This window comes from Erigeron canadensis, chromosome 6, assembly GCF_010389155.1.
Source record: "Erigeron canadensis isolate Cc75 chromosome 6, C_canadensis_v1, whole genome shotgun sequence".
Taxonomy (NCBI): Eukaryota; Viridiplantae; Streptophyta; class Magnoliopsida; order Asterales; family Asteraceae; genus Erigeron; species Erigeron canadensis.
Genome location: NC_057766.1, coordinates 28,379,228 through 28,406,713, shown reverse-complemented (window position 1 = coordinate 28,406,713; position 27,486 = coordinate 28,379,228). Strand labels below are relative to the sequence as shown.

Below are 27,486 nucleotides of genomic sequence, written 5' to 3'. Positions count from 1 at the left end.
ATCCAACTTTCCCTATATTGAAAATTTAGTAGTTTTGCCATATTTACAACACAACCTGAAGTTATCAAGTCATTCCCTGAAAACATTGGTGTTAAGTCCATGCTGTGATTTAGATGCAATTGATATCGATGCCCTTAATTTGGTTTTACTGAAGTTCTCTGTTAAATATACGTTATCTGAACTTCTGGTAAGAAATTCTGCCAAGTCAGAAGTAGAAATGGAATTGTTCCACATCGGTTTTGTCAACGCTCTTTGGTTCAACAAATTGAGGCGATATTTGAGCAAGAAAACTGGATTCTTCAAAGTATTGTAGCTGAAAATTTACTCGGTATGTATCAGATTTCATTTATTTTATCAGTGATTTATGCGTTAGCCCCCCGTTCAAAAGTAAGTGTTTATACGAAGAGAACAAAGCTTTGAGAAAATAAGATTATTGCATGGATCATACTTTTAAATGAAAAGTCAACAACATCAAACAAATAAATTTATGGCTTCTAAGTTCTGAAAAACCCTATATATGAAATGTTGTTGACTTTAACTTGTGTTTATCAATTAATTTGTAGAGTTTCATAGATGTTGAGGAACTAAAGGCCATTGATCCCCCGCCTATTGAACTCAAGCACGTTGAAGTAGAACTAGATGTCATTGGCTCAGAACTTGCGACCAGAGAAGAAGAGTCATTAGTTTATACTGTTGTGGATGCTGTACTTTGGTGTTTACGTCCACAATCTCTGACCTTAAAATCTGATTCTTATTTCCTTGATTTTGAAGAACGACGCCGCTTTGTTAAGGTAAGAGTTAAATGCTATTCTTTTGTGGAATCTTCATCATCCTTTAGTCAGATATTGTTTTTTTTCCCTTCAGTTTACATATGAGAAGCTACTTCAACAAGAAGATGAAGGCTGGATTGATATCCAGATTGTGCTATCTATTTCTTCTTCAAAACCCAAAAAACACTTCAATGACTTGAATTCGTTTTTGGCAACATTACCTCGGGATCCAGTAAGACACATAATCACCTTAACAAAAGTAGAAGGAACCTTTCAAAGAAGCATAAAGCTTATTCTCCATAAACATACATAACAATTCTTTGTTCAGATTTGAATGCCGTCAAAGAAGCATATGATGTATCAAATCAAGGAACATGTCAGTCAGCAGACAAGAATGATGAATGTGTAGTACTTTTATATATTGGATTTTGTGTTTTGGAATAACGTGGAATGTAGTGAAATTTGCATATTGAACAAGTTTCATTTTGGTAATTAATAAAAAGTTAGTTATGTATAATATCGGTTGTGTTCTGCTTGTTAACAAGGTTGAGTGGGACTTTTTTCTTATTGTTGATTGGGTATGAATAATTATAGGGGAATGTAACTATGGGAGCATGGGATTATCAGATGGGTAAGAGATCGGCTCAAAGAGACCAAGATTTCTTGGCGAGGCCCGACCCATGCATGCTGATACTGCTGTTCAAAAGAATTGCCAAAAATATGGGCCGGAGGTATGTAGAAGTTTTCTAGTGCAAGAAACAGGACTATTACAATGCAGTGGCTGCTGAGGTTGAATCTGAAGGTTTTGATCCCAATTGCCATGACAGACCAGTCTCTTCACAGATACTTAAGTTAAAAGGGCTCCTGTTTACTGTCAAGAAATCGAACATTTTCAACTTTCTAAAAATTTAAAGAGTTGCAGATGAGAAAATACACATTGCTTGCAGGCCAGATATATTGGAAGGTAACAGGAGAGGCATATGTCACATTTGAATCAACTAAAGCTTCCATGGAATGAGACAGAAAATGATACAACATTGGTGTTTTTTTTTTCTTCTGATTTTTTTTTCCGTCCTGTTATTATTATTTTTGCCTCTACAACATGTTGTATGAGACAGGTCGTTTGACGCGGGACGCAAATAAGGAGTCAGATTTGGATTTCCTATTTAAATTAATTTAAAGAGTTATTATTAAAGTATATTACTTAGTAGCTTACTTTTCTTCCTCTTTTAAAATTTTAGACGATTGATTAAAGTATTACTTGTAGCTTACTTCTCGATACTCTCTCTAATTGCGTTTTTTTTTGTTCTTCTTTCAATCTGATTGATTGATAGATTATATACTCATACGGAGTATATATTTTTAAATTTAATTTTTTTATTTGTAGCTATTTAAGGGGTTAATTGGTGTTTAGAACTGAAACAAGAATGGATGATGATGATCGGATTTCACAGCTTCCGGAAGCTATAGCTCACCACATACTCTCTTTTTTGAACAATTCTCCAAAAGCACTTGTTCGAATGAGTGTACTGTCCAAGGACTGGTTTGCGGTAACAGCCTCTTTTCCTATTTTGGATTTCAATCTGTATAATTTCACCAGAGAAATAAATGCATCCCGGGTTCCTTATGATACTAGTCATGTGAAGAACATGTTTTTCAAGTATGTCGAGTATACCACTTCCAGATCTTGTAACCAACAAAACATGGTTACTAGCGATTACATCTTGGACCTCAATGGACTGCTGCTTGAGAATCCTTCAGAATTATCCATTGTTGGTAGGTGCATTAGGTTAATTCTTAGGAAAAACGGTTTGCAGGTGTTGAAGATCAATATCAATACTGTTAGCCCTCTGCCAAAGTACCGTTTTCCTCACATACTCTTATCTGTCTCTTCTTTATCATATTTGAGGATAGAACATTGTGAGTTGCCTTTGTCCTTGATGGTTGATGATACTATAAGGTTTAAGTCTTTGAAGCGGTTAATGCTTATCAGAGTCAATATAAACGAGCAAGTGATTAAGCGTCTGACCACTAATTGCCCTCTTCTTGAGAAATTTACGCTTTGGAAGTGCCATGGTTTTAAAAGGTTTTGTATCAATGGGTTACAAAATCTTGAAAAAGTTTTTCTCTGTAACAGTGAAATTGAGAGAATAGATATTGATGCTCCAAATCTATGGCTTCTTCGCTTGGCAGTTCGGCATGAACGAGGGGCACCATGTATGAACCTCTCATCTTGCAAGAAACTAACAAACCTATATTACTCTGGGAATCTGTTACCGAAATTGGAAGGTTCTACTGACTTTTTATCCAACTTCCCCTTTATTGAAAACTTAGTTTTCGCTACTCCACAACGCAACCTGAAGATATCAAGTCGTTCATTGAAAACATTGGAGTTACATCCAAGCCGCGATTTGGATGTAACTGATATTGAAGCCCCTAATTTGGTTTTATTCAAGTACAGTATTGAAACCCCTAAGATGGTATATAAACCTCCGGTAAGAGATTCTGCCAAGCCAGAAGCACAGTTGGTATGGTTTCCCACCCATGATGTCAATGCTAGTAGGTTCAAGAAATTGAGGCAATTTTTGAACAAGACTCCTGGATTTTTCAAAGTATTGAAGCTGAATATTTGCTCGGTATACACCAGATTTCTTTTTATGTTACACATATCATTCATATGTTACTGCATTTCTTCAAAAATATAAGAAGCTGTGTGTTTATGTGTTTTATATAAAGACAAAATTAGATAAATTCATGACTTATAAGTTCTGAAAAACCATTTACATAGTCCCTTTGCAACGATATGAAAGATTCGACTGTAACTTGTGTTCATCAATTGTTCTATAGACTTTCATAGATCTTGAGAAATTAAAGATCGTTGACTCCCCACTATCGAACAAGAGCATGTTGAAGTAAAACTAGGGACCATTAAAAAGTTATCAGTTTATGCCGCCGCTGTGGATGCTGTACTTTGGTGTTTACGACCACGATCTCTAACCTTAATATCTGATTTTGATTTCCTTAGTTTTAAACAACGGCGCCAAATCATCAAGGTAAGAGTTAAATGCATTTCCTTTCATGTAATCTTCATCATCCTTTAGCCAGATATTTTTCTTTTTTCCCCTTCAGTTTACACATGCGAAGCTACTTCAACAAGAAGACGAAGGCCGGATTAATATCCATATGGTGCTCTTTGTTTCTTCTTCAAAAGACAAAAAACACTTCAATGACTTGAATTCATTGTTGGCAGCATTACCTCGTGATCCACAAAGACATACAATCACCTTCACTAAAGTAGAAGGTACACTATTTTTCTTCTCAGGTCATAAGCTTATTCTCCGTACACATACACAACAAATTCTTTCCTTTTTTTGTACAGATCCGAATGCAAATGCCGTCAAAGAAGCATGATGCATCAAATCAAGGAACTAGCTTGTTAGTCGGCAGACAATTAAGTATGATGAATGTGTAGTACTTTTATATATTGGATTTTATGTTTTGGAGTAATGTGATTTAGAATTTAGTTAAATATCCATAAATTTGAGCAATTTTTAGTAAATTTTTCCTAATTACTCGGTATTATTCAGACGTGTAGTGATGGTTTTGAAATTTGATGATGATTATGCCTTGATTATATATATATTTGAAGCTTTTGCTTTATGATTTTTGAGACAATGTTTTCATTTTTTTGTTTTCTACTAAACTGTTTTTATGATTGCCTTCTTTGGGCCACGGTTTTTGGTGCTGGTCATTTGGGCAACCTTTCGGGTCCAGCTGAACCATGTTGTTCGAAATTTTGAATCTTTAGTACGTTTATGGGAATTTGAGAATTTAGACCTGTTCAATGTAAGAAATATCATATGGAGCTAGACTGGTAGACAAGCATGGAATTAAGAAATAAGATTAACCTTATGTTGTTTTTCTGTATTGAAAAATCTAAAACCAGTGTTTTAAACCATACAACCATAAAACCAGTGTTCTAAACGAGGTTGACAAATCAAACACAATCTATCTTTCAAAGTGCATTTGGGATGTTTTTGTATTTTTTCAATATACTTCTGAGTTATTTTCGAGCTTTTCACACATTCTAATGATGCTCAACAGTTACGACAACCAAGAACTGAATGAAACCCAATATTAACTTTTTAATTAACTCGCACGCCTTATACAAGAACAAGAACAATGATAGATTGACAAATATTTTACAAATTGACGTTTAATAAAAAACTTTTTTTTTTCCTGAACATTCCGGTATATGACATCGGAATAAAAGACTTTTTATCTAAAGGACCACACTTTTCTAATGATAAATTAAAAGGTTTTTTTTAATATATACTAAAAGATTTTTTTTTCTTGATAATTTACTATTATAAACACGATCTATTCCAGGTAATTGACATATTATTTTCTTTATCCCCATGCCATAAAATAGCTACAAATTTTAATGTCTTGTAAAAATTTTTCAACACTAATCTTTCTCTTCTCAAACCTATTTTTGTTCAACGCCTTCCATATCACCCAACAAGTGACAAAAATAATCCTTTTTATTAGTTATAAATGGTTAAAACAATTGTGTTTTATTATATAATAAAGAAATAGATAAATATAAATATTTTGTTTTGATTTTATAAGATATATATGTAGTTTAATTAATTAAAAGTGTAAAATATAATTAAATTGTTTAAAATAAGACATGAAATGATGATTATAATTAAGCAAGGTTGGAGAACTCGTGATTCGGGATTGGATCGACATGGGGGAGGGGGAGTCACGAGTTTTTAAAAACTCAGATCGCATTCGTGTTTATATAGAAAGTTTATAATATTATTATATGTAATAAACTTCAAACTTAAAACATAAATGTTTAGAAACTTTAACATATACTTCAAATTTAACAATTCATTCATTATAAACTCAAACCAATTTAGGATTTTCCTTAAAAAAATAAAAATAGTTTTTCTTTTACGAAATTAACCCGACTTTTGACTGATCCGACCGATTCTTGATTGATCAGGCAAGTTTGACCGAGTATTACATGCGACCAAGTTGTTGACCAAGTTTTCACTCGATTCTAGCCAACTCGACCCGTTTATCCCCGATTCCAACTCCGATTTCAAGTTTCCGGCCGAGTCACCCGAGTTTTATTAGAAGTGGTGGATGGTGAAAAATGAAAGAGACATCTCCTTATCATAACGCGTCATAACTGCATTATTTTTTACTTACAATTTTTTACATTAACAATTCTATCCAATCCTATCCAATGAAATATGAAAAGAATAGAGTGTAGAGTTTCTTTAACAAAACTGCCTACATAACCTACATTTTTATGTCTCATGATCATTTCCTACCACATATAATTCTTTTTAATTATTTATCTTTTTATATATATATATATATACATATTTTTGAATGTTCGTGTCACGGGACGACTAACCGTTACATCTAATTGGGCAAGCAGTCACTAGCGACCGATTCACGAAGTCAGGGAACCACATGAGAGGGAAAACCACACCAATTTAACCGCTATAAAAGACATGACGCTAAATTAAGGGAAAACCTTGTTTGCTCCGATTCGAACCTTGGTCTCCTAACACCCAAACTTCATTGCAAGACGGGGATGTCCTATCGAGGCAGGGACTTAAATTTAATATATTAATAATACTCTATCAAAATAAATCTAAAATTTAGAGAAAAGAAAAGGGTAAAAAAGTCTACCCATTAGATTGATCCTCTAAAGTTGCTTTCAACTTTATTAGTAAAGTTGGATGCATCTTAACTTTTGGATTAAAATCAAAGGTCAACATTTAAGAATTATGTTTGAATCTTGATTATTGATTTTAAGAAAGTGATAAATCCTTCTAAAAAAACCTTCTAATAATCTTCCTAACTCCATAATCATGACACTTGTTGAAATTAAATGATGAGATTAGGAGAGATAATCAGTGGATAACACTAGTGAATGCATTCAAGATATTAGGATGAATTTTAATCCTAGAATCAACAACTTTATTATTAAAGTTCTAAAGTAAAATAACTGTAGTTCATCTCAATCCAAAAACCTACCCATTTCGCCCCAATTTTACCCGCTTCAACTTCTCCATTCGCCTTCCCTGTTCACCCAATTTACCAACACCAGGGTTTATTACGAGTACCTAGTTTGCAGTAAGTAATTGCTCAATGCCGCCTTTTACGGGTTTTGAACCTTCATACGTCGACGGTGTATGGGGAGGTTAAGATGTAGGCAGACCTCGGCTGCTTCCAGTTTCTACCTAAATGGTAAAAAAGCCCTCCAACCTTTGCATGGGATGAGGATCGAACCCATGACCTCTGTCTCCAGAAGCAAGGGTGTTTACCACTAATCCAACCATGATGCTTACGAGTACCTAGTTTGCAGCATTAACAATAAATTCGATTTTTTACACTCTATTATTCTGCCAGAAAAACAAGGTTAGTTAGTAAAGGGGTTTTTGTCTTATTTTTTAGCTGACAAATAAGGTCATTTATTAATATAACATTCTGTTTATATATAGATATAATGCTACTAAATTTTTATAGGAAAGAGAGAATGGATATGAAAATATTTCAGTGATCTGTATATATATACACAATTGCAATTTGGTTGTGTTTGTAATGTGATTTAGTATAATGTTATTGATAGACGATATATTATCTTTCTTTAATTGTTTAGATTAAAGAGTCTGATAACAATGGCAAAGTTAGCTGCAGCTTGTAGCTTTAGTTGTAGCTTTGCAAAGCTGTTAGCTAAACCTTTTATTTGATGGATGTGTTTGGTATAGTAGTTGTAGCAGCAATTTGGTATTTGTGTAATTTTAAAATTTAAAAGTTTCATCTAGACTAAAAGCTCCTGAAATGCTACTTCAAATAGCGTTTCATTTTTTGGAGCTTTTTCTTTCAAATAAAAGCTAGAGATAGTTGCATTTAAACAATGCTTTTAACAATATATGAGCTTTTAGTTTAAAACAAAAAAACTAAGACTCCTGAGAAGATCTTGAAAAGCTTGTCAAACATAGCCGTAATGAGTTGGTGTGGTTACCTAACCAATAAGATTGTGATGATTTTTTATTTATTTCGTAATTAGATAAAACCTAATCCTAACTCTACCTATTGAATGTGAAATATTTTCAGGGACATGGAGAGGGATATAACAAGAATGGATGATAACGATGGTGATCGGGTTTCACAGCTTCCCGAAGCCTATTGCTCACCATGTGCTTTCTTTTTTGAAGAATACTCCAAAAGCACTTGTTCGAATGAGTGTATTATCCAAGAACTAGTTTTGGGTAACTGCTTCTTTCCCCATTTTGGATTTTGATATACATAATTTCACCAGAGAAATAAATGCATCCCAGGTTCTTTACGATACTAGTCATGTGAAGAACATGTTTTACAAGTATGTCGAGTATACTACTTCCAGATTATGTAATCAACAAAACATTACTAGGGTTCACACTTTCAACCTCATTGGAGGAGTGCTGCTCGAGAACCCTTCACAGTTATCCGTTGTTGATACCTGCATTGGCTTAATTCTTAGGAAAGGCAGCCTGCAGGCGTTGAAAATTAATATCTAGACTATTGCCCCTCTGCCAAAGTACCGTGTGCCTAATATAATCTTATCTTTATCGTCATTATCTTCTTTGGTCTTACAAAATTGTGAGTTGCCTTCGTCCTTGATGGTTGATGATGCTATCAAGTTTAAGTCTTTGAAGGTGTTGCACCTTGCGAGAGTCAATATAAACGAGCAAGTGCTTCAGCGTCTGGCCACTTGCTGCCCTCTTCTTGAGAAATTCAAGCTTCTGGGTTGTTATGGTTTTAAAAGATTTTGTATCGATGGGCTTGAGAATCTTGAACAAGTTGCTCTTAATTTTAACAATGAAGTTAAGAGAATAGATATTGATGCTCCAAATCTATGGTATCTTATCTTGGTAAACCTGGATCAACAAGAGGCACCATGTATGAAACTTTCATCTTGCAAGAAGCTAACAACACTATCTTACCACGGGAACCCGTTACCCTATATGGAAGGTTCTACTGACTTTTTATCCAACTTCTCCTTTATTGAAAATTTATATTTGGCTACTTCACAACACAACCTGAAGATATCAAGTCGTTCCTTAAAAACATTGGCGTTATATCCATGGTGCGATTTGGATGTAACTGATATCGATGCTCCTAATTTGCTTTTATTTAAGTACTCTCTTACGTCTAAATTGTCTGAACTTCTGCCAAGTCGGAAGCACAAATGGAATGGTTTCCTAGCCGTGATGTGAATGCTCTTTGGTTCAAGAAATTGAGGCTTTTGAACAAGACTACTGGATTCTTCAAAGTTTCGAAGCTGAATAATTGCTCGGTATTTACCAGGAGTTTATTTATTTTATTAGTCATTTATGTTTTAGCCACTTAGCTGAATATTTGCTCGGTATTTATGTTTTATTGCATTATACTTTTTATTGAAGATGACAATTAACCTTTTAATTGAAAAGTCAACAAATTTATGTCTTCTGTATAAAAAACAAAGATGAATTTATGACTTTTAAGCTCTGAAAACTCAGCCTTATAGAAAAACATATGCACACCTGCAGACATAAGACAAATGTATATAGTCCCTTTGCAATGATATGAAATGTTCTCAACTTTAACTTGTATTCATCAATTAATTTGTAGACTTTCATAGATGTTGAGGAGCTAAAGGTCATTGACTCCCCACCTTTTGAACTTGAGCATGTTGAAGTAGAATTTGGGACCATAAAAGAGTTATCAGTTTATGTAGCTGCTATTGATGCTGTACTTTGGTGTTTACATCCACAATCTTTAACTTTAAAGTTTGATTTTCAAATCCTTGATTTTGAACATCGGAGCCACATCGTGAAGGTAAGAGTTAAATGCACTTTCTTTAATGAAAGCTTCATCGTCCATTATTCAGATTGTGTATTCTTGTTTTTGTTTTAATTTTCAGTTTACATATGAGAAGCTGCTTCTACAGAAAGATGAAGACCGGGCTGATATCCAGATTATGTTGTCTATCTCTTCTTCAAAAGCCAAAAAGCACTTCAATGGCTTGAATTCATTGTTGGCAGCATTACCTCGTGATCCACTAAGACACTTAATCACCTTAATAAAAGTAGAAGGTACACTATTGTTCTTACCATATCATAAGCTTATTCTCCATACACATACACAAATTCTTTCTTTTTATATTTCAGATTCGAATGCCCGTCAAAGAAGCATGATGCATCAAATGGAGGAACCTGTCAGTCAGTAGACAAGTAAGATGAATGTGTAGTACAGTAGTACTTTTATATATTGGATTTTGTGTTTTGGAATTCAGTGATGTATTCATCAAGTGAACAGTTTTTAGAAACTCTTCCCTAAATATAATTCATAGGTTTACTGATGGTATCTTAGTTGATGATGATGCCTTGACTATATATATTTGAAGCCTTTGCTTTATGATTTATGAGACAATGTTTTCGATTTTTGCACACTAGTGGACTCTGTTTATTTGTCTGCCTGCTTTGGGGATGTTTTTATTGTTGCTGGTCATATTGCTAACTTTTCGGTTTCAGTTATGTTTCAGCTGAATCATGTTGTTTGAAACTTTAAATTCATCAATATGCTTATGGGGATTTGAGAATTCAGATCCCGTTAACTCTAAGAAACTAAGAAATATCATGGGGACTGTTTGAAAAGCGTGTAATCAAAAAATAATATTAATATGCTGTTCTAAATAAAGGTTTGAAAATTATATGATCATAAGCATTGTCTGTGGGACTCGTATTATAATCTTGTTGATTGAATGATTTTTAGAACTTGAACGGATTGTTGGTTACAAGAGTATTGTGCCTACTGCCTTGTGGTTGTTCGTTTTCTGAACGTTGGTTATATATGGAGTTCTGATGACTTGGGTCTGTTCTGGGGTTATTGCTATATATAGCTTGCTAAAGGTTCACTTTTTAGGCTGTACTAAAACTTATGCTAGGAAAATTGGATCTGTTACTCTGCATATGATGTGCTATAATGTGTAATAATGATATAATTGTTGCTATTATGCTCTTACCTTGTTGAAAATGTTAATTTTAAAACTAAATTACCATGTGAATGATATTTTATTATCAAGAGGTGAACTTCTGAGGATGTGTTTTTGTATTTATTATGGTAATAAAAAATTAGTTATGGAAAACATGGGTTGGGTTCGGCTTATAAACAAGGTTGCGTGGGGACTCTTTTTTTTTTTTGCTTGGGTATAAATATATATAGTGGAATGTATGGGAGGGGGGGTTTTATCAGATGGGTATGAGATCCACTCAAAGAGACCAAGAATGATGGAACCCGGTCCTTACTTCGCAGTGAGCAGCGGTCCAAGTGGTGTGGCTACATACCACACGACCACACTGGTGGACTTCCGCCGGCAACATTTCCTGTCGTTCTTCATGGTTTGCCATACAATTGCAGAGAGGTAAACATTTTCAGATTCTTTTCTGGGCTTGAGATAGTTGATATGCTGCTTGTTAACAAGAATGGTTGACTTCTTGGCGAGGCATTTGTAGTCTTTACCCGACCCGTGAATGCTGATCTTGCTGTTCAAAAGAACAGCCAAAATATGGGTCAGAGGTATGTAGAAGTTTTCTTGTGCATGAAATAGGACTATTGCAACATAGTGGCTGCTGAGGTTGAATATGAAGGTATTGATCCCAATTACCATGACAGACCAGACCTTTCACGCTCAAAGAAACCCAATGACAAGGATCAAATGGAGTACACACAGATACTTAAGCTAAGAGGGCTCCCGTTTACTGTCAAGAAATCAGACATTCTCAAGTTTTTTAAAAATTTACAGAGTTGCAGATGAGATAGTGCACATTGCTTGCAGGCCAGATGGGAAGGTAACAGGAGAGGCATATGTGACATTTGAATCAACCGAAGCTACCATGGAAAGAGATAGAAAAATGACCGGGACTCGGTATGTGGAGCTGTTCCCTTCAACACCAGATGCCAGGCGAGCATAGTCTAGTTCCAGGCAGTAACAGTAAGTTCCACTGTTCCAGGCAGTAACAGTAAGTTTGTGGTCCACATGATAAAAAAACAACCGACTACAATCTAGGTTAATATGAATTAGCCATTCTTCCAGCCTGCACGAATGACTCTTGTATTAGGTGTATGATGTTCACCGAGAGATTTTGGCAATTTCCATTTCTCTAACCAATATTGTACCCGTAGACCACCTTTAAACTTCATTGTAGCAAGTTCAAGTCAAACCGTGTCCACTATGATCTCCTTAAGTTGAGCAGGATTTATTTCATTATCTGTGAACATACGCTGCCATATAAAGTATGAGGTGGCAGCGAAGACGGGTCTTCCAATGTCACTTTTAGCTGTGTTGGACGTTGACAGAGAAATTTAATGCTCTATAATGCTGTCCCATTTCTCAGAACCATCAGACCGGCCATGGACTTAGTTAAAGACCACACCTTTTGAGTATATAGCCATCCAAATGTTAATCAAATGGTTAAATCACATATCGTGCTAGTCACTAGACATGTTTAATATTTTGGTAACCATCATGCAATGTGTTTGTTTAGTCTTTCATGTATCTACATGTACCAGATATCGTGCTAGTCACTATCCGGTTGTTTCCCCAACACTTAAAACAGGATAGTACCTGCGAGTATAGAAGATAATATTATGTTAAAGTTAAAAAAAAATACTCGTATATTATTATTTTTGTAATTAATAACTATAAATACAAGTTATAATAATTTTACCTTGATAATAACTAGCACGGTATCCGTCAGATGTGGTGGTGGTAGTGGCGGCGACGGTGTGGTGGTGGGACCGACTATTGCTGGCGAAGGCTGCGTCTCGTACTCGAGTGATGTAGATAATTGATGTAAAAGTAATTGATTTAAAGGGACTTGAACATATTTTAAAGAGAAAAATGATTAATAGTGTAATTCAATTATTAATATTGAGAGAAAGTACATGTAAAAATATTTAAAAGGGTGCTAGATGAAAATATTACATATTTTTTTTATAATATATATAGTATATCTATTATATAGGAGTTGAGTATTGTAAAACAAATATTAAAGTAAAACAAATAAGACACGGTCTTGACCCTTATGGTTAAATTGATGCACGAAGATTCACGAAACAATTGATTTACGATGATTTTCATGATGCACGGTGATTATCACTAAAGAAAAACCTATTATTTTATTTGTTTTACTATAAAACTTGTTTTATTTTACTTAAAACCCTATTATATATCTAGGTTTTAGTATAGAGGGTTGGATATTGTAAAACAAGTATTAAAGTAAAAGGAATAATACAAGATCTTGACTCTTAGGTCATGGTTAAATTGATGCACGAAGATTCACGATGCAATTGATTTTCATGATGTACGGTGATTATCACCGAAGAAAAACCTATTGTTTTATTTGTTTTACTTTAATACTTGTTTTATTTTACCTAAAACCTATGGTGTAGATATAGATAGATATTCTAATTCTAACTTCTGATCTCGGTTATATATTATCTACGGAATCATTTTAACTTTATTTTGTAGCTAAGGTGTTAATTGGTTTTTAGGGCTAAAACAAGAATGGGTGCCTTTCAAAAGAAAACGACAAGAATGGATGATGATCGGATTTCACAGCTTCCCGAAGATATAGCTCACCACATACTCTCTTTTTTGAACAATTCTCAAAAAGCTCTTGTTCGAATGAGTGTATTGTCCAAATACTGGTTTGCATTTCGATATAGATAGTTTCGCCAGAGACGTTGATGCACCCGTGATCCTTGATGATGTTAGTCTTGTGAGGGACATGTTTTACATTTAGTGAGAAATAAAATATATTGAGGAAACATTTAGGACCTTAAGGTCTCAGGTTCGATCTCCACTTGGCACAAAAAATTAATTCTTTAAAGTAACCGTTACCAATGAAGCCTAGACCCACATGTGAAGGTCTAAAGACGCGGGTTCGATCCTTCGGGGTGCCCAGACCATGAGGCAATTAGGATGAAGGTATTGTACCGGCATCATATGGCTCATACGTGGTGATTCGATGGATATCCAATTGTGGTACCGGGGCTAGGGTTTCCCCCATTTACACTTTTTTTATAACTAATAGTGAAAATGAATTGTTGTGAACATGTGATTACTTAACTAAGTAGATGTTGATAATTATATTTTTGGGTTTTGTGATAAGATAAAACCTAACCCTAATTCAACCTATTGAAATTGAAATATTTTAGGGGACATGGCGAGGAATACAACAAGAATGGATGATGTTGATGATCGGATTTCACAGCTTCCGGAACTTATTGCTATCTACATACTCTATCTTTTGAAGGACTCTCCTGCTGACCTTGTTCGAATGAGTGTATTGTCCAAGGACTGGTTTGCGATAACTGCTTGTTTCCCCATTTTGGATTTCAATATGGATAATTTTACCAAAGACATAAATGCATCCCGGGTTCCTTATGACACTAGTCATGTAAAGAACATGTTTTTCAAGTATGTGGAGTATACCACTTCCAGATTTTGTAATCAACAAAACATTCTTATTTGCGTTTACGTCTTAAACCTCAATGGACTGCTGCTTGAAAACCCTTCACATTTATCCATTGTTGGTAGGTGCAATTGATTAATTCTTAGGAAAGGCGGTCTGGAGTTGTTAAAAGTTGATATCAATACTGTCAGTCCTCTGCCAAAGTACCGTTTTCCTCACATACTCTTATCTGTCTCTTCTTTATCGGATTTGATAATACAACATTGTGAGTTGCCTTCGTCCTTGATGGTTGATGATGCTATCAAGTTTAATTCTTTGAAGCTGTTGCACCTTGAGAGAGTCAATATAAACGAGCAATTGATTAAGCATCTGATCACTTGTTGCCCGCTTCTTGAGAAATTTAAGCTTCTAGAATGCCGTGGTTTTAAAAGATTTTGTATCAATGGGTTACAGAATCTTCAAGAGGTTCAGCTTGACTTCAAGGTTGAAGTTGCGAGCATAGATATTGATGCTCTAAATCTATGGTATCTTTTCTTGGTAGATAGGGATGAAAGAGGGGTACCACATTAAACCTTGCATCTTGCAAGAAACTAACAACGTTATTTTATGGCGGGAATCCCTTATCAAAATTCAAAGGTTCTACTGACTTTTTTTCCAACTTCCCCTATATTGAAAAGTTATTTTTGGTTTCTTTACAATGCAACCTGAAGTTTTCAAGTCATTCCTTGAGAACATTGATGTTACTTCCTTGCTGAAAATGGAACTAATTAATCTTGATACTCCTAACTTGGTTTTATTTAAGTACTGTATTACATGTAAATTACATGAACTTCTGGCAAGAAATCCTGCCAAGTCGGAAGCACAGTTGGAATTGTTTCCCAGCCTTGATGTCAACACTGTTTGGTTCAAAAAATTGAGGTGCTTTTTGCACAAGACTTTTTGATCCTTCAAAGTATTGAAGCTGGATATTTTCTCGGTATCTACCAGATTCTATTTATTTTATCAGTCACTTATGTGTTAGCTCCTCGGCCCCTCCATGCACAAATAAGTGTCCATACGAAGAGAACAAATAGCTATAGATAATTGCCAATGGGGTTGGTGGCCCATTGGTAAGGTCTTTGACCTTGAGAGGATCCACCTGGGTTTGAGTTTCACTTCTCACATTTGTGGGGGGGCATAAAAGATTTCGGAGTTTATGTAGCTGCTGTGGATGCTGTACTTTGGGGTTTATGCCCTCGATATCTAATTTTAAACTCTGATTTTCATTTCCTTGATTTTGAACAACGGAGCCACATCATTAAGGTAAGAGTTAAATGCATATTCTTTTGTGGAATCTTCATCATCCTTCAGTCACATATTGTTTTTTCCCCCTTCAGTTTACATATGAGAAGCTACTTCAACAAGAAGATGAAGGCCGGATTGATATCCAGATTGTGGTATCTATTTCTTCTTCAAAAGACAAAAAACACTTCGATGACTTGAATTCTTTGTTGGCAGCATTACCTCGTGATCCATTAAGACACATAATCACCTTTGTGAAAGAAGGTACACCTTTTCTCTTCCCATATCATAAGCTTATTTTATATACACATGTACTGCAAACAATTTCCCCTTTTTCTTTTAGGTCCCAATAGCGGCCGAAGTTGCATCCAGAATGCATGAAATCCAGGATCCTGTCAGTGCAGAAACATGTTTGAGCGTTACAAAATAGGAGACAAGTATGAGAATTGCATATTATTAGTTTATGTTGGATTCTGTATTTTGGAGTAATCTATTTCAGAATTAAGTGAAAAATATTCATATATTAGCAATTTAGCATAATCACATGGGTACTGATTGTTTTTATCTTTGAAAATGATGCCTTGACTTTATATTTAGTTATTTATCTTTGAAGCTTCTGTTATATTAGTGTTTTGAGAGAATGGTTTCATTTTGAGTTCACTGCTGTACTCTGTTTCATGTTATGCCTTCTTTGGCCCATGACTTTTTTCTTGGATCATCCGGGCAACTGTTTTGGTTCAGTTAAGTTTCAATTGAATCATATTGTTTGAAACTTTGAATTTATTAGTATGCTTATGGGGTTTGGTCATTGGACCCGTTCAATGTAAGAGATATCAGGGAGACTGTTTCAAAAGCGTACAGGCAAAAAGAAGCCTAAAATGAACATGCTGCCAGAGGTTAGAGGTGGCCGATAGGCGGTCAGGTGAGTAATTTTTAAAAAACTTCTATAATTTTATTGTTTTTCCGACCCTTGTAACAATGCATAACTTTTGTCTCAACCATATTATAGGAAGAAACTGATTTTAAGCCCCCACCTAACGGACCAAGAAGCTGTGATTCATAGTCCCATGATGGATAGATAATTGATAATATCTATGGATCAGTGTGAAATACTTTGCTTTGGAAAAAAAGAACGAACCACAATGTTTTGTTATCATCTTAAATGTTACAATGTCATGGCTGTTGTGACCTTGACAGTTGGTTTTTGGCATTATGACTATGTCAGCAGTCCGTGTATTGAACATTTGAACCATATATACTCCATGATATATTGAACCATATATACTAATGCAAACTAAAAGGTGCAATTTATATGTATTCATCACTTCTATGTATAGATTAGCATAACAACATGAAGTCATTATTATCAATAACCTTTCAACTTAATTTGTACAAAAATGACAATGATATTTGATTATTTTGTAGTACTTCTACTATACTTGGTATAGAAAAAAGTTTAAGAAAGAACAGAAAAAAGTTTAAGAAAGAACAGAAAGATGAACTATTCGATTGATTTTTGAAATAAACTTAAATCATCATCATTCATTTAGTGAAAAACCTAATAAATAATTAATAATTGTTATAGTTAGTTTAACTTGAATCATAATACTTTAATTTAAGTGTTTGTTTGTGTTGGTTCACTTACATTCTTTTATGTTTGTTTTTAAACATAAATAAACAAAGTTAACAAACGTAAACATGCTAATTTTCTTAATGAATAATTGTAAACATACTTCTTTTTTTTTTAAACATTCATGTCAGTTAGCCTTTACATTCATACGGGCAGACAGTCAGGAACTCACCAATTTAACCGCTGGGGTTTTAACCCATTCGTTTTCTTAATTCTTAATCTGCTCGTTAAGACGTTAAATAAAATGAACGAACATGAATGCCTAAAAAATTTCGCAATTTTACCTATTTAATTATTTTTATGAATATTTCTATCTATTTAATTTATGGGGAAAAGTTAGGTAAAACATGCAGTACCTATCTTAGGTAAAGCAGGGGGTGATTATGTAAAGTTCAGGGGGAGTTTATGTAAAATTCAGGGGGTTATGTATGTTTATTAAATTCAAAAGATTAATATGTAACTTTTTTTTAATGTGGCAGTACCTAAGCTTAAGTAAAGTCCTAAGCTTAGGTAAAGTCTGCAGTACGAATCATTTTCCCTTAATTTATATAAAAAAAATTTCTATATGTTTGAAACAAAAATATTAAAGATTTGACCAGATTTTGACTGTATAGAAGCTACTAAAGTAAATAAACAAGACATCAATTTCCGGCCAAAAAAACCCATTTCTTTTTCCAATGGCAGAAACTTCAGAATCATACCCACCGATCGAACCGTCAAACTTCGATCTCATCGTCATCGGCACCGGCTTACCGGAATCCATCATCGCCGCTGCCGCTTCCACCGCCGGAAAAACCGTCCTTCATCTCGATCCAAATTCTTTTTACGGCTCACACTATTCCTCCCTCACTCTCACAGAGCTAACTTCCTTTCTCCAATCTCAAAACCCTAACAACCAATCACACTCCGCCACGTCAGACACCGACGTCCACGTCACCACCCGATCCATCTACTCAGATATCGAGATAAATACATACGATCAAATTGTAAATGAACATTCTAGAAAGTTTATTATTGATGTATCAGGACCTAGGGTTTTGTTCTGTGCTGACGTGGCAGTTGATTTGTTGTTGAAATCTAGTGCTAATCAGTATGTTGAGTTTAAAAATATTGATGCTAGTTTTGTTTGTGATGAGAATGGGAAGTTAGTTAATGTTCCGGATTCGAAAAGCGCGGTTTTTAGGGATAAGAGTTTGAAGTTTAGTGAGAAGAATCAGTTGTTTGGCTTTTTTAAACTTGTTCAAGGTCATCTCGAAGCGGTTAAGGGCGGTTCGAATGGTGATGATGAGAGGATTGTTTCAAGTGAGGATTTGGAAAGTCCGTTTGTTGCGTTTTTGGATAAAATGAAGTTCCCTGCCAAGATTAAATCGTAATGTTTTGTGTTTTTCGTTATTTGTTTGATTAATGAATGCGTGTTAGTTATGTCGAGTTAATAATTATATAGGAGGAGGCAGTCTGGCAGATAAGTTTGATGCTTAGTGTCGTTTGCAGGTTGTACGGATTATTATAATTAGCTTCGAATTCTGTTATTTGGAATTAAGATATTTGATTTCGTGAGACAATTTAGATTACAAAATGACAAATTTTTATCGGCAAGAGATTAAGAGTAATGAGCATGCAACCCGTTAATGTTTGTACGAAAATTTCTTATATGGGAAAACATGCAGTTTTGTAGAAAAATATAATGTTGATGATTCTATATGCTTGTGTGGAAACCTAAAGCTACTCGTCTTTCTTACACTTTGTAGGATTATACTCTATGCGATTGCCATGGTTGATTATGATCAAGATGCTGGAGAGTCTTGTAAAAATATGATCAAGACAAGAGACGGGATTGACCGTTTAGCTCTTTACCACTCATCAGTCGGAAGGTTGCTTTTATGCTCTGCTTCCTTTTTATTTACTATTAGTTTTAGTAATTTCGTTTGTTATATGCTCAAACATATTTGATGTGGATCTCTAGACTTGTGTCGTTTAAATTGACATAGAACCTTGATGTCAGTGAAATATTAGGGGACGGGGAAAATGAAATTAATTGTCTTTGTGAAGGTTCAATACTGCTAACATCTTGAATACAAAGAGTATCCTGTTTTTTGTGTGGCATTAGTATTCTTTATATAAGTTTGTCATTCTTGTGGCTTGGTATCCGTGTGACCACTTGAGATCTTTCTAATGTATCTGTCTAGAAACTACTGACTTACTTCTAACATACAATTATTATTTATTACACTCAAAGCTACTATTTTACACATGTACTAGCGATTGAAATCTACGTGCTTCTTGCTGATTCTGTACCAGTTTTCATGAACATATGCTGTATTGTATTGCTATTCAGGTTTCCTAATGCACTTGGTGCTTTGATATACCCCATTTATGGCCAAGGAGAACTAGCTCAAGCCTTTTGCCGCCGTGCTGCTGTCAAAGGGTGTCTTTATGTAAGTCTCATACTTTGGTTATCTTTCCTTTTTTTCTTTTTTGTCATTGTTGGTGGTATCATTGAACTTGTTTTGTTTAAATCATGATAATTCTCTAAGGAAACCTGATATACTTGTGTAACTGTGTGGTTATAAGAGTTTGCATCTTAGTGTCCATTATTAAACTCCATTCGGAGAAGCATTTGAGGCTCAATGATTTAAGTTATTCCAGTTTTGTAACTATGTTCACATTGAAGTACTGGCAGAACCAGGATTATTAGTGACTTGTAGCACAAACTTTTTTAAAATTAGCTTCATATCCCTGCAAAAACTTTGAACGACAAGGTTATTGTGATGTAAGGTTTTTTTTGAGGATTTTTCTCTAATTTTAGCATAAATAAGTGTTTTTACAAAGTTTGTTGACCCGTAACACCAATGAAAAAACCAATGTATTTCAATTATTTTACACCAATACACCATACAAGTTAAGCGTACGCATAGCCCGGGCTACCCCTACCTCTAAGGTAGTTCCGCCCCTGCATTGAAGTAATGGAAGCTGGTTCACAAAGCATTGCCTGAATTTTTTTTTTTTTTTGTTGATCGTACTACTTTATTGTTGATTTTACACAAGTTTCACTACTGTTTATTCTACAGGTTTTGCGGATGCCTGTAATATCTCTAATTCTGGACAAGGTTTGTATTTGATTTTGTTATTATTATTTTCGTGCAAAAATCAGATTCCCATATAATTTATTAGACCATCAACTAATATCTTGTGTTGATAAAATTTGCAGGATGGGGGGAACTATAGAGGTGTCAAATTGGTTTCTGGCCAGGAACTTACCAGCCATCAGCTGGTAATGGGTCCATCATTTACCATAACATCTTCACTGGTTAAATCTCCTTCAGAATCTCTCCAAGAAGCTTCTAAAGTCTTTGGTATTGGAGATGTCAGTGGCAAGTTGGCCCGTGGAATATGCATCACAAAGAGCTCTTTAAAACCTGACATAATGAATTGTCTTGTCATATATCCTCCTAGATGTAAGTTCACTTCTTAGCATTATTGTATAGCCTTTTAGATATTGGAGATTCCAACTGACTATGGTTTCCCATTAGCTCTGCATCCTGATCAGACTACATCAATTCGAGTTCTCCAGCTTGGGAGTAATCTAGCTGTTTCTCCGTCTGGCATGTACGTTCTATGTTTGTTACTATCTCCTTTTGAAATGTCATTTGATTTGCTGTTCTCATTCATCATCCACCCATATAGTTATCATCGGGTCAGTTAGGGTTATGTATTATCTTTAACAGGCCAAATGGGTAAAAAAAAGTAGCTTAAAAGGAAACAAGTGAAATGTGTAAATTAAAAATAGCTTAAATGCATACTGGTCAAATGGGTCGTACATGACAAATAGGTTGAAATTCTCCTGAAGTGGTATATGTAGGGCACGGATCCTCGAATTTTATTTTAATCTAAGTTAACTTGAATACTAGAAAGTGTGTAGTTATATTTGACTTACTTATTGCTTGTATAAAAAAGTTCTTGAGCTTAACCCAAATGACTCGTTTTGACTAGCCAACATGCCCTTTTTGCAACTTATAAGATTGGTTGTAATTTGGTTGCAACATCTAACTGCTAACATAACGTAGTTCACTTCACCTTTCAGGTTTGTTATCTACATTTCAGTTGTATGTGATGATACACTTGAAGGCAAAAAGTTACTCCACACGGTGGTTAAAAGTCTTTTTTCAGTACGTGCCTCTGGTACAACTGATAGCAATATTACTGATCAAGCCGACAGTACAGAAGTGAAGCCCACTTTGCTTTGGAGTGCACTGTATATACAGGATCTGATTGAGGTGTGCTTATCTTGCTAGTTCTACCAATTCGTGGCAACTAAAGAACCGCAACACATTTCCTTCGTTTCCAAACAGTTAAACAAAAATAAAAAACTTGCATAGTTACTACACATGTCATGCAGTTCATAAAAAGGCTGCGTTTTTCAAATAAAATAAAAATTTTTCTAGTTTCTACAAATCCTTAGGTTATGCATTTCACTGGCTCACTGTCACAATCATGTACTTTTGTTGGTTGAGTTTTGGATGTTTTCCCTAAATTAATTGCCTTTTATAATTTTAGGGTTCGATGGGACCTGTGGTTACAACTCCTACCCCAGATGGAAATCTGAACTATAGTGATCTTTTGGGTGTTACTTCAAAGGTATCTTCTTTTTGCCAATATCTTCGCTTATCTGTGGAATGTTACCTAGAATAGGACTCATGGTTGTTTTGTTGAAGGTCTGGATGACCGAGTCAAAAGAGAAATTGAATTTGAATGGGTTTCATTTGTTATAGGTTGAAACATGTCGGGTAGGGTGATAGGTCCAAACAGATTTTTTTTTTGGCTGGGTTAGGTCCAACTGACTGACTCAAAAACAGTTTTTTTTTTTGTTTTATTTACTTTTTAGTTTATAATTATTTCGATGTATTAAATTATCTTTCAAATATATATTCTAAAAATAATAATCTAGTTTATTAATGATTTATGAGGTCTTGACGTCTTGTACTTTTTCCTTGTACTTTCTGTTTAACAGATTTCGTTTTTTTCCAAATTATTCAAGTTTACCCATTAAAAACCTATTAGAGAACAAGTATTTCCCAACCCATTACCGGAAATGGATCGTAATTGTATACCTCTCAAGTCTTATGGCAGCTCTAAACCATAATGATACGGTTAGAGCTGCTATAAGGACTTGACAGTTACTGTGGAAATAATCTGGTGTTATGCTCATTTTGAGATTTCATGGTAACATGTCTGATGAGGAACTTTTTTTGTGGCATATAACAGCTCTTTCAGAAGCTGTACCCTGATGATGAATTTTTCCCAGAAACAAACAACTCAGAATCAGTTGATAAGCACGAGGATGATAATAAAGAGTTAGAATCCTAATGATGATTTCTTCAAATTTCAACATTATTAGTTGTGCTGGTTAGAATATTGACCTTTTTCAAGTTTAATCAGTGGCATATATGCATATAGTATCCTTGTAACAGATCTAGCCTCCAATTACAGTCCGATTAGATTTGCGAGTTATAATGATAGGGGTAATTTTTGACACACACACACACACAGTATAATTTACATAGATGGACCCCAAACCCTAACCCTTAACTTCCTTTCCCTTCTTTTAACTGCTGCCACCGACACCAACAATGGGGCAACCAAAATAACAACCTAAACCAATTTCCTGTAAGATTATGAAATGGATTTTGTAAATCCTTGAAGCAAAACAATTTAAAGAGTTTGCAAAATGGGCAGCAAGAGTAGCGTGTGTAGCGTAAGAAAGGAATCAAGTACGGGGAATGCAAGAAGATTTTATGGGTTAGAAACTTAGAATGAAGGATTTTGAAGTGTTTTGTGTTTTTGTTATAATGTAAGTTTACATACATCACTGCTTTTGTAGGTTCATTGATGTATGTTTATATTAGGTATATTATGTGAGACATCACTGCTTTTGTAGGTTCATTGATGTATGTTTATATTAGGTATATTATGTGATTTTGATTGTGTTTGGAAATATATTTTAGAATGTGTTTTATGATTAAGTGTATAATGGGTTTGAATCCGGGTGGGTTTTCTGGTTGATGTCTAACCGGGGTTCTGGTTTGGGGTTTGCGACTCCCAGGAACCTTTTTGGGTTTGGGTTTTCGATAACGTTGTTTTTGGTTTGGGTTTAATGGATTTAATCCCAAAAACCGGTTACTGTTTCCGGTGAAGTTCGTCTACTGTTTCTGGCTAATTTTGGTCAAATTCTTCTGGTGACACTTTTTCTGATGAGGTTTGGCTGAATTTCATATGGTGTAAGCTATGAAAGTGAAAATGTCTATTGTGCCTCTAACGGCTAGATACATGCCACTTAATGCACCAAAATAGACGGCCATCTATCTTTGGATTTTCTGTGAAGCCAACGCTAAGGAGGATTATCGATTTTTCAAAATATAGATGTTTAATGAAATCCATGCAAACCATAGGGATTAGGGACCATCCATGTAAGACAGTAAAAGAACTCAATGGTATATTGGTATTTTTATCTATTTATTTATCATGTAGACCATTTGATAAACTGAAGAATTCATTATTCGATTAGTTTATAGAACTGTCTTTTATTGATACTAGTATAATGTCTGTCATGTAATTTTTGGGACTGGTTGATGATGCGCATGGATCAATTGTCCATTTTTTTCATAGTATTTGGTAGATTTTGGATGTTGCTTGTTTATAATGACATGCATGTTTATGTGAATCTGTATCAGACCAATATATATTTTCCATTAAAAAGTTGTGTAAATGTTACGAATTTACATTTTTAATCAAAGTTGATTGATACAGTAACGAATAACGTGAAACATAATGGTTGTGAACTAAGCTGCAGGCTGTTATTTGTATCACCAAATATGGTTCCTGATCAATTTCTTTGCTTTCTGGAAAGGGTTTTGGTACAATGCTTACATGACTATGCCATATGCATTGATGTGAGTACTCACTAAGCAAACAACAAATTCAACTGGATTTCTATATCTAATCGTGCCTCAACTTTACTGCTTTTTCCCTTGTGCTAGGCTAACTCGTAGCGATCGCCCTTCTAGCTCCTGTTGATAACAAGGCACAATAATCAATTATTCGTCAAGTAACGTCAGGCAAGTTTAAAATCATTTGACCCGAAAGACTCTCTGTCCAAAAATATTTTTAAAAAAAATTATATGATTGTGAAAGATATTAGTATTTATCCTTTCCTTTTAAGCTAAGTTTTTTTTATCAGATCTGTAACAAGTATAGCATAACCCATACCGAACCATATAAAAATTCCGACTTCTAAGTTTTCCAAGAAGCTAAAGGGCCGTTTGGTTTAAAAATTTTCAATAGAATTTGATGGCATGGAATTGGGATTTCTTGTGTTAACCTAACAAGTAGGTAAATCCAAATTCCTATCCATCAAATTCAGATCTACAACCCAAATTGCCATTAAGATGTTTCTGGGATTTTGATCAGCTAAAGATATTAGTTATTACCGCTCCATTGAGGATCTGAAGGGCTGTCTCCATTTCTGATTTTGTGGAGTAACTCACAAAGCCATAACCACGAGATCGTCCAGTTTCCCCATCATATAGAACCCGTGCTCCAACTACATTTCCATGTTGACTAAACATTTCTGTCAAACTCTCAGAAGTAACTGACCATGAAAGATTTCCTACAAATAACTTGTACTCAGTTTCTGGATACAAAGGTTCTTTTGGTTTTGGCTTGTCAGAAAAATTCACTCTTAGTGTCCTACCACCATATTCCTGTAAACAAAAATCAAATACTGTAGACTAATCTTTTATGGTAGTACTTAAAATGCTCTATTCATAGCCTGATTTAGAAATTAGCATTTGTATCAGAGGTGACAAAATGAGTGGATCAGGTAACATGGCAAAGTGGGTAAGTTATGGTCGGCTAAGTCGGGTTGAGCTATACTGAAACACTTTCGTTTATTATGTTTTGTATATATTACCATTAAAAATACTGTATTACATAAAGAATTAACTTACAGTTTTGAGTAGATAGTTTAGGCCATTTGATAAATTAGAACATACACTTAGGTGAACTTATGACCCGTTCCATCCATTTGACCAATTCTGCTTTTGAGCTAATATTTTTCTGCAATAACTAGGAAGAATTGAAACACATCCCAATACGACGACCCATTGGTCAAAAACGATATCTAATCTCTAAGATCATCCCACTCTAGGATACTCCAATAATAAGGAATGGGTATCAATAATCAACTCAAATAAGCGTGCACCTGGAGACTTATTTGATGTATTATTATGATCCTACATTGGGTAATTAAAGTTAATCTAATTACAATAAAGTATCCAACATCTAATACGATTGCAAGATAGAAAGAAGTTTACTTTACCTTTCCATCAAGATTTTCAATGACTGCTTTGCAATCCTCAATGCTGCTCATGGTCACAAATGCAAAACCTCTGCTTTTACCAGTATCCCTATCATAAAGTACCTAATATAATCAACTCAATTCAATAAATACCCTTTTAATTTAATCATATGAAAAAGTGTATGAAATGCCTAATCCTTTTTACAAAATTTTAACACTAACTATGAAAAAGATTCGATCTTTATAATGTTCAAGAAAGGATCCCATATGGGCATATAAAAAAGATTCAATCTTTATAATGTTCAAGAAAGGATCCCATATGGGCATATAAAAAAGTTTCAATCTTTATAATGCTAATGAAAGAATAATCCATATGGGTAGCTATAATTAAGATTGATATATATATATATATATATATATATATATATATATATATATATATGTATATGTTTATATGTGTATATATATACCTCAACAAGCTCTGGGGTAGCATAATCTTGAATAATTCCAGCAAGTTGAGCACTATCACAAAGATAAGGCAAATTCCCAAAGTAAAGCTTTGTATGTATAGAACTACTATTTGCAGTCTCTTCAAGAGGTTGATTTCCACTGGAAATAACTTGTTCCTCATCATCATTCGACGTAACAGATACTGCGGTATCGTTTTGTGCAACGGATGCCGATATTTTCATCATTGGCCACTTATGAGAAGATATTAAAGATGATGATGACATTTGTATCATTGGTATGTTGGATGATGAAGATGTTAATTTAAGGAAGAACATAGGCCATGCTTTTGAGGTTGTTTTTAGTTTGGTGATCAGTGGTGAGGTGATGGCAGCCATAGTGGTGGCAGCAGCCATGATGGTGGTGGTGGTGGTGTCTTGATGGTTTTTCAAAGTTAATGAAAGGTGCAGTCCACTGACTCACCCATTGAATAGAAGGAAATGGGTCATTGGTCGTTTTGACTACTTTAGCTGCTGAGGTGGACGGATGATATCCAATTGGATTGTGAAGATGAGTTAGATGATAAGATATTGTAAAGAAGATAGTCTGTGCTTTGTACAATAAAAAAAGGTTAAAGGCAAGAATGGTCCCTGTGGTTTATCAATTTGCAACGACAGTCCCTCTCTTAAATTTTTTTAACAACGGTCATCCTTGAATACATGTTTCGGTTGATGAAGCACTTTTTGTTTCCATATACTAATAGAGAAAGTTGACATCCACCCTAGCTACTAAGCCCTTCTACTTGTTCTCTAAGATTACGATATGGTAATCTTGAAGTTCCTTGAACAAGATGAATAACCAGATTTCTATCACTTTATATGTGTACTCGTGTACTTGGTAGTCATGGATGCTGTTTCACAAGGTGTCATTGGAAAAGTTATCTTTTTGCTGATGCCACTAATACCCCTGTCAACACTTCATATGTGAACTGTATGTGATGATGCCATGGACGGAAATTTTTCTGCAAACAGTTATTTACTGCCTTTTCTTAGCACATGTCATCAATACAACTGATAGCATTCTTTACCAATCAACTTAGATTACAAAACTAAAGCCCGATTTGCTTTGGAGAGTTTGAGCGGATTGTACATACGAAACCTAAGTGTGTGTTTGTCTCGTATGCTCGATCAATTCATGGCAGCTATAGAACCGAAAAAAAATTATTCAATTTTTGAAAAGGAAACAGACTGATTGCATATCTGCTACTTGCTAGAATTCTTTCACGTATATTATATATTCTAGTAATTCTAATTCTAATACGATTGAAAATTTATGAAATATAAATCTGAAATTATACGAAAATAAAATTCATTTGGTCAGCCAAGATTGTAAAAAAATCCTTTATACTACCTGTGACTCCTTTTGAGGAGGAGCCGAAATCATTTAGTTGATTGAGCATTCGTGCTACAGTCGGAT

General features: G+C 34.6%; 3 protein-coding genes and 2 pseudogenes across 4 annotated transcripts; 4 read left to right on the top strand and 1 right to left on the bottom strand.

The window, feature by feature from the left end:
- The first annotated feature begins 7,069 nt into the window (after positions 1-7,069).
- On the top strand, positions 7,070-10,197 carry LOC122605780. Of its 2 annotated transcripts, none has more exons than XR_006324715.1 (5): positions 7,070-7,217; positions 7,917-9,138; positions 9,463-9,659; positions 9,745-9,916; positions 9,992-10,197. XR_006324715.1 is itself a non-coding variant. In XM_043778735.1 (5 exons), exons 2-5 carry the CDS (start codon positions 9,031-9,033, stop codon positions 10,048-10,050), a joined length of 546 nt encoding a protein of 181 aa, XP_043634670.1. In that variant the 5' UTR covers positions 7,070-7,217; positions 7,917-9,030; the 3' UTR covers positions 10,051-10,197. The 2 variants fall into 2 exon arrangements, 1 of the variants encoding a protein (XP_043634670.1); XM_043778735.1 differs by having other exon boundaries at positions 9,453-9,659.
- Positions 10,198-11,053: 856 nt separating this feature from the next.
- LOC122602617 lies at positions 11,054-12,103 on the top strand (annotated as a pseudogene).
- A 1,279-nt stretch (positions 12,104-13,382) lies between these two features.
- On the top strand, positions 13,383-16,182 carry LOC122604620 (annotated as a pseudogene).
- A 1,666-nt stretch (positions 16,183-17,848) lies between these two features.
- On the top strand, positions 17,849-23,204 carry LOC122603418 (rab escort protein 1). Its single transcript, XM_043776111.1, has 9 exons — positions 17,849-18,579; positions 18,959-19,081; positions 19,546-19,645; positions 20,279-20,317; positions 20,419-20,665; positions 20,741-20,816; positions 21,292-21,484; positions 21,765-21,845; positions 22,473-23,204. The coding sequence occupies exons 1-9, from the start codon at positions 17,888-17,890 to the stop codon at positions 22,572-22,574; spliced, it is 1,653 nt and encodes a 550-aa protein (XP_043632046.1). The 5' UTR covers positions 17,849-17,887; the 3' UTR covers positions 22,575-23,204.
- A 730-nt stretch (positions 23,205-23,934) lies between these two features.
- LOC122605049 (28 kDa ribonucleoprotein, chloroplastic) lies at positions 23,935-26,509 on the bottom strand. The gene is made up of 4 exons (XM_043777922.1): positions 26,034-26,509; positions 25,585-25,686; positions 24,695-24,967; positions 23,935-24,274 (listed from the first exon to the last, which is right to left on the bottom strand). Exons 1-4 carry the CDS (start codon positions 26,424-26,426, stop codon positions 24,221-24,223), a joined length of 822 nt encoding a protein of 273 aa, XP_043633857.1. The 5' UTR covers positions 26,427-26,509; the 3' UTR covers positions 23,935-24,220.
- Positions 26,510-27,486: the final 977 nt, after the last annotated feature.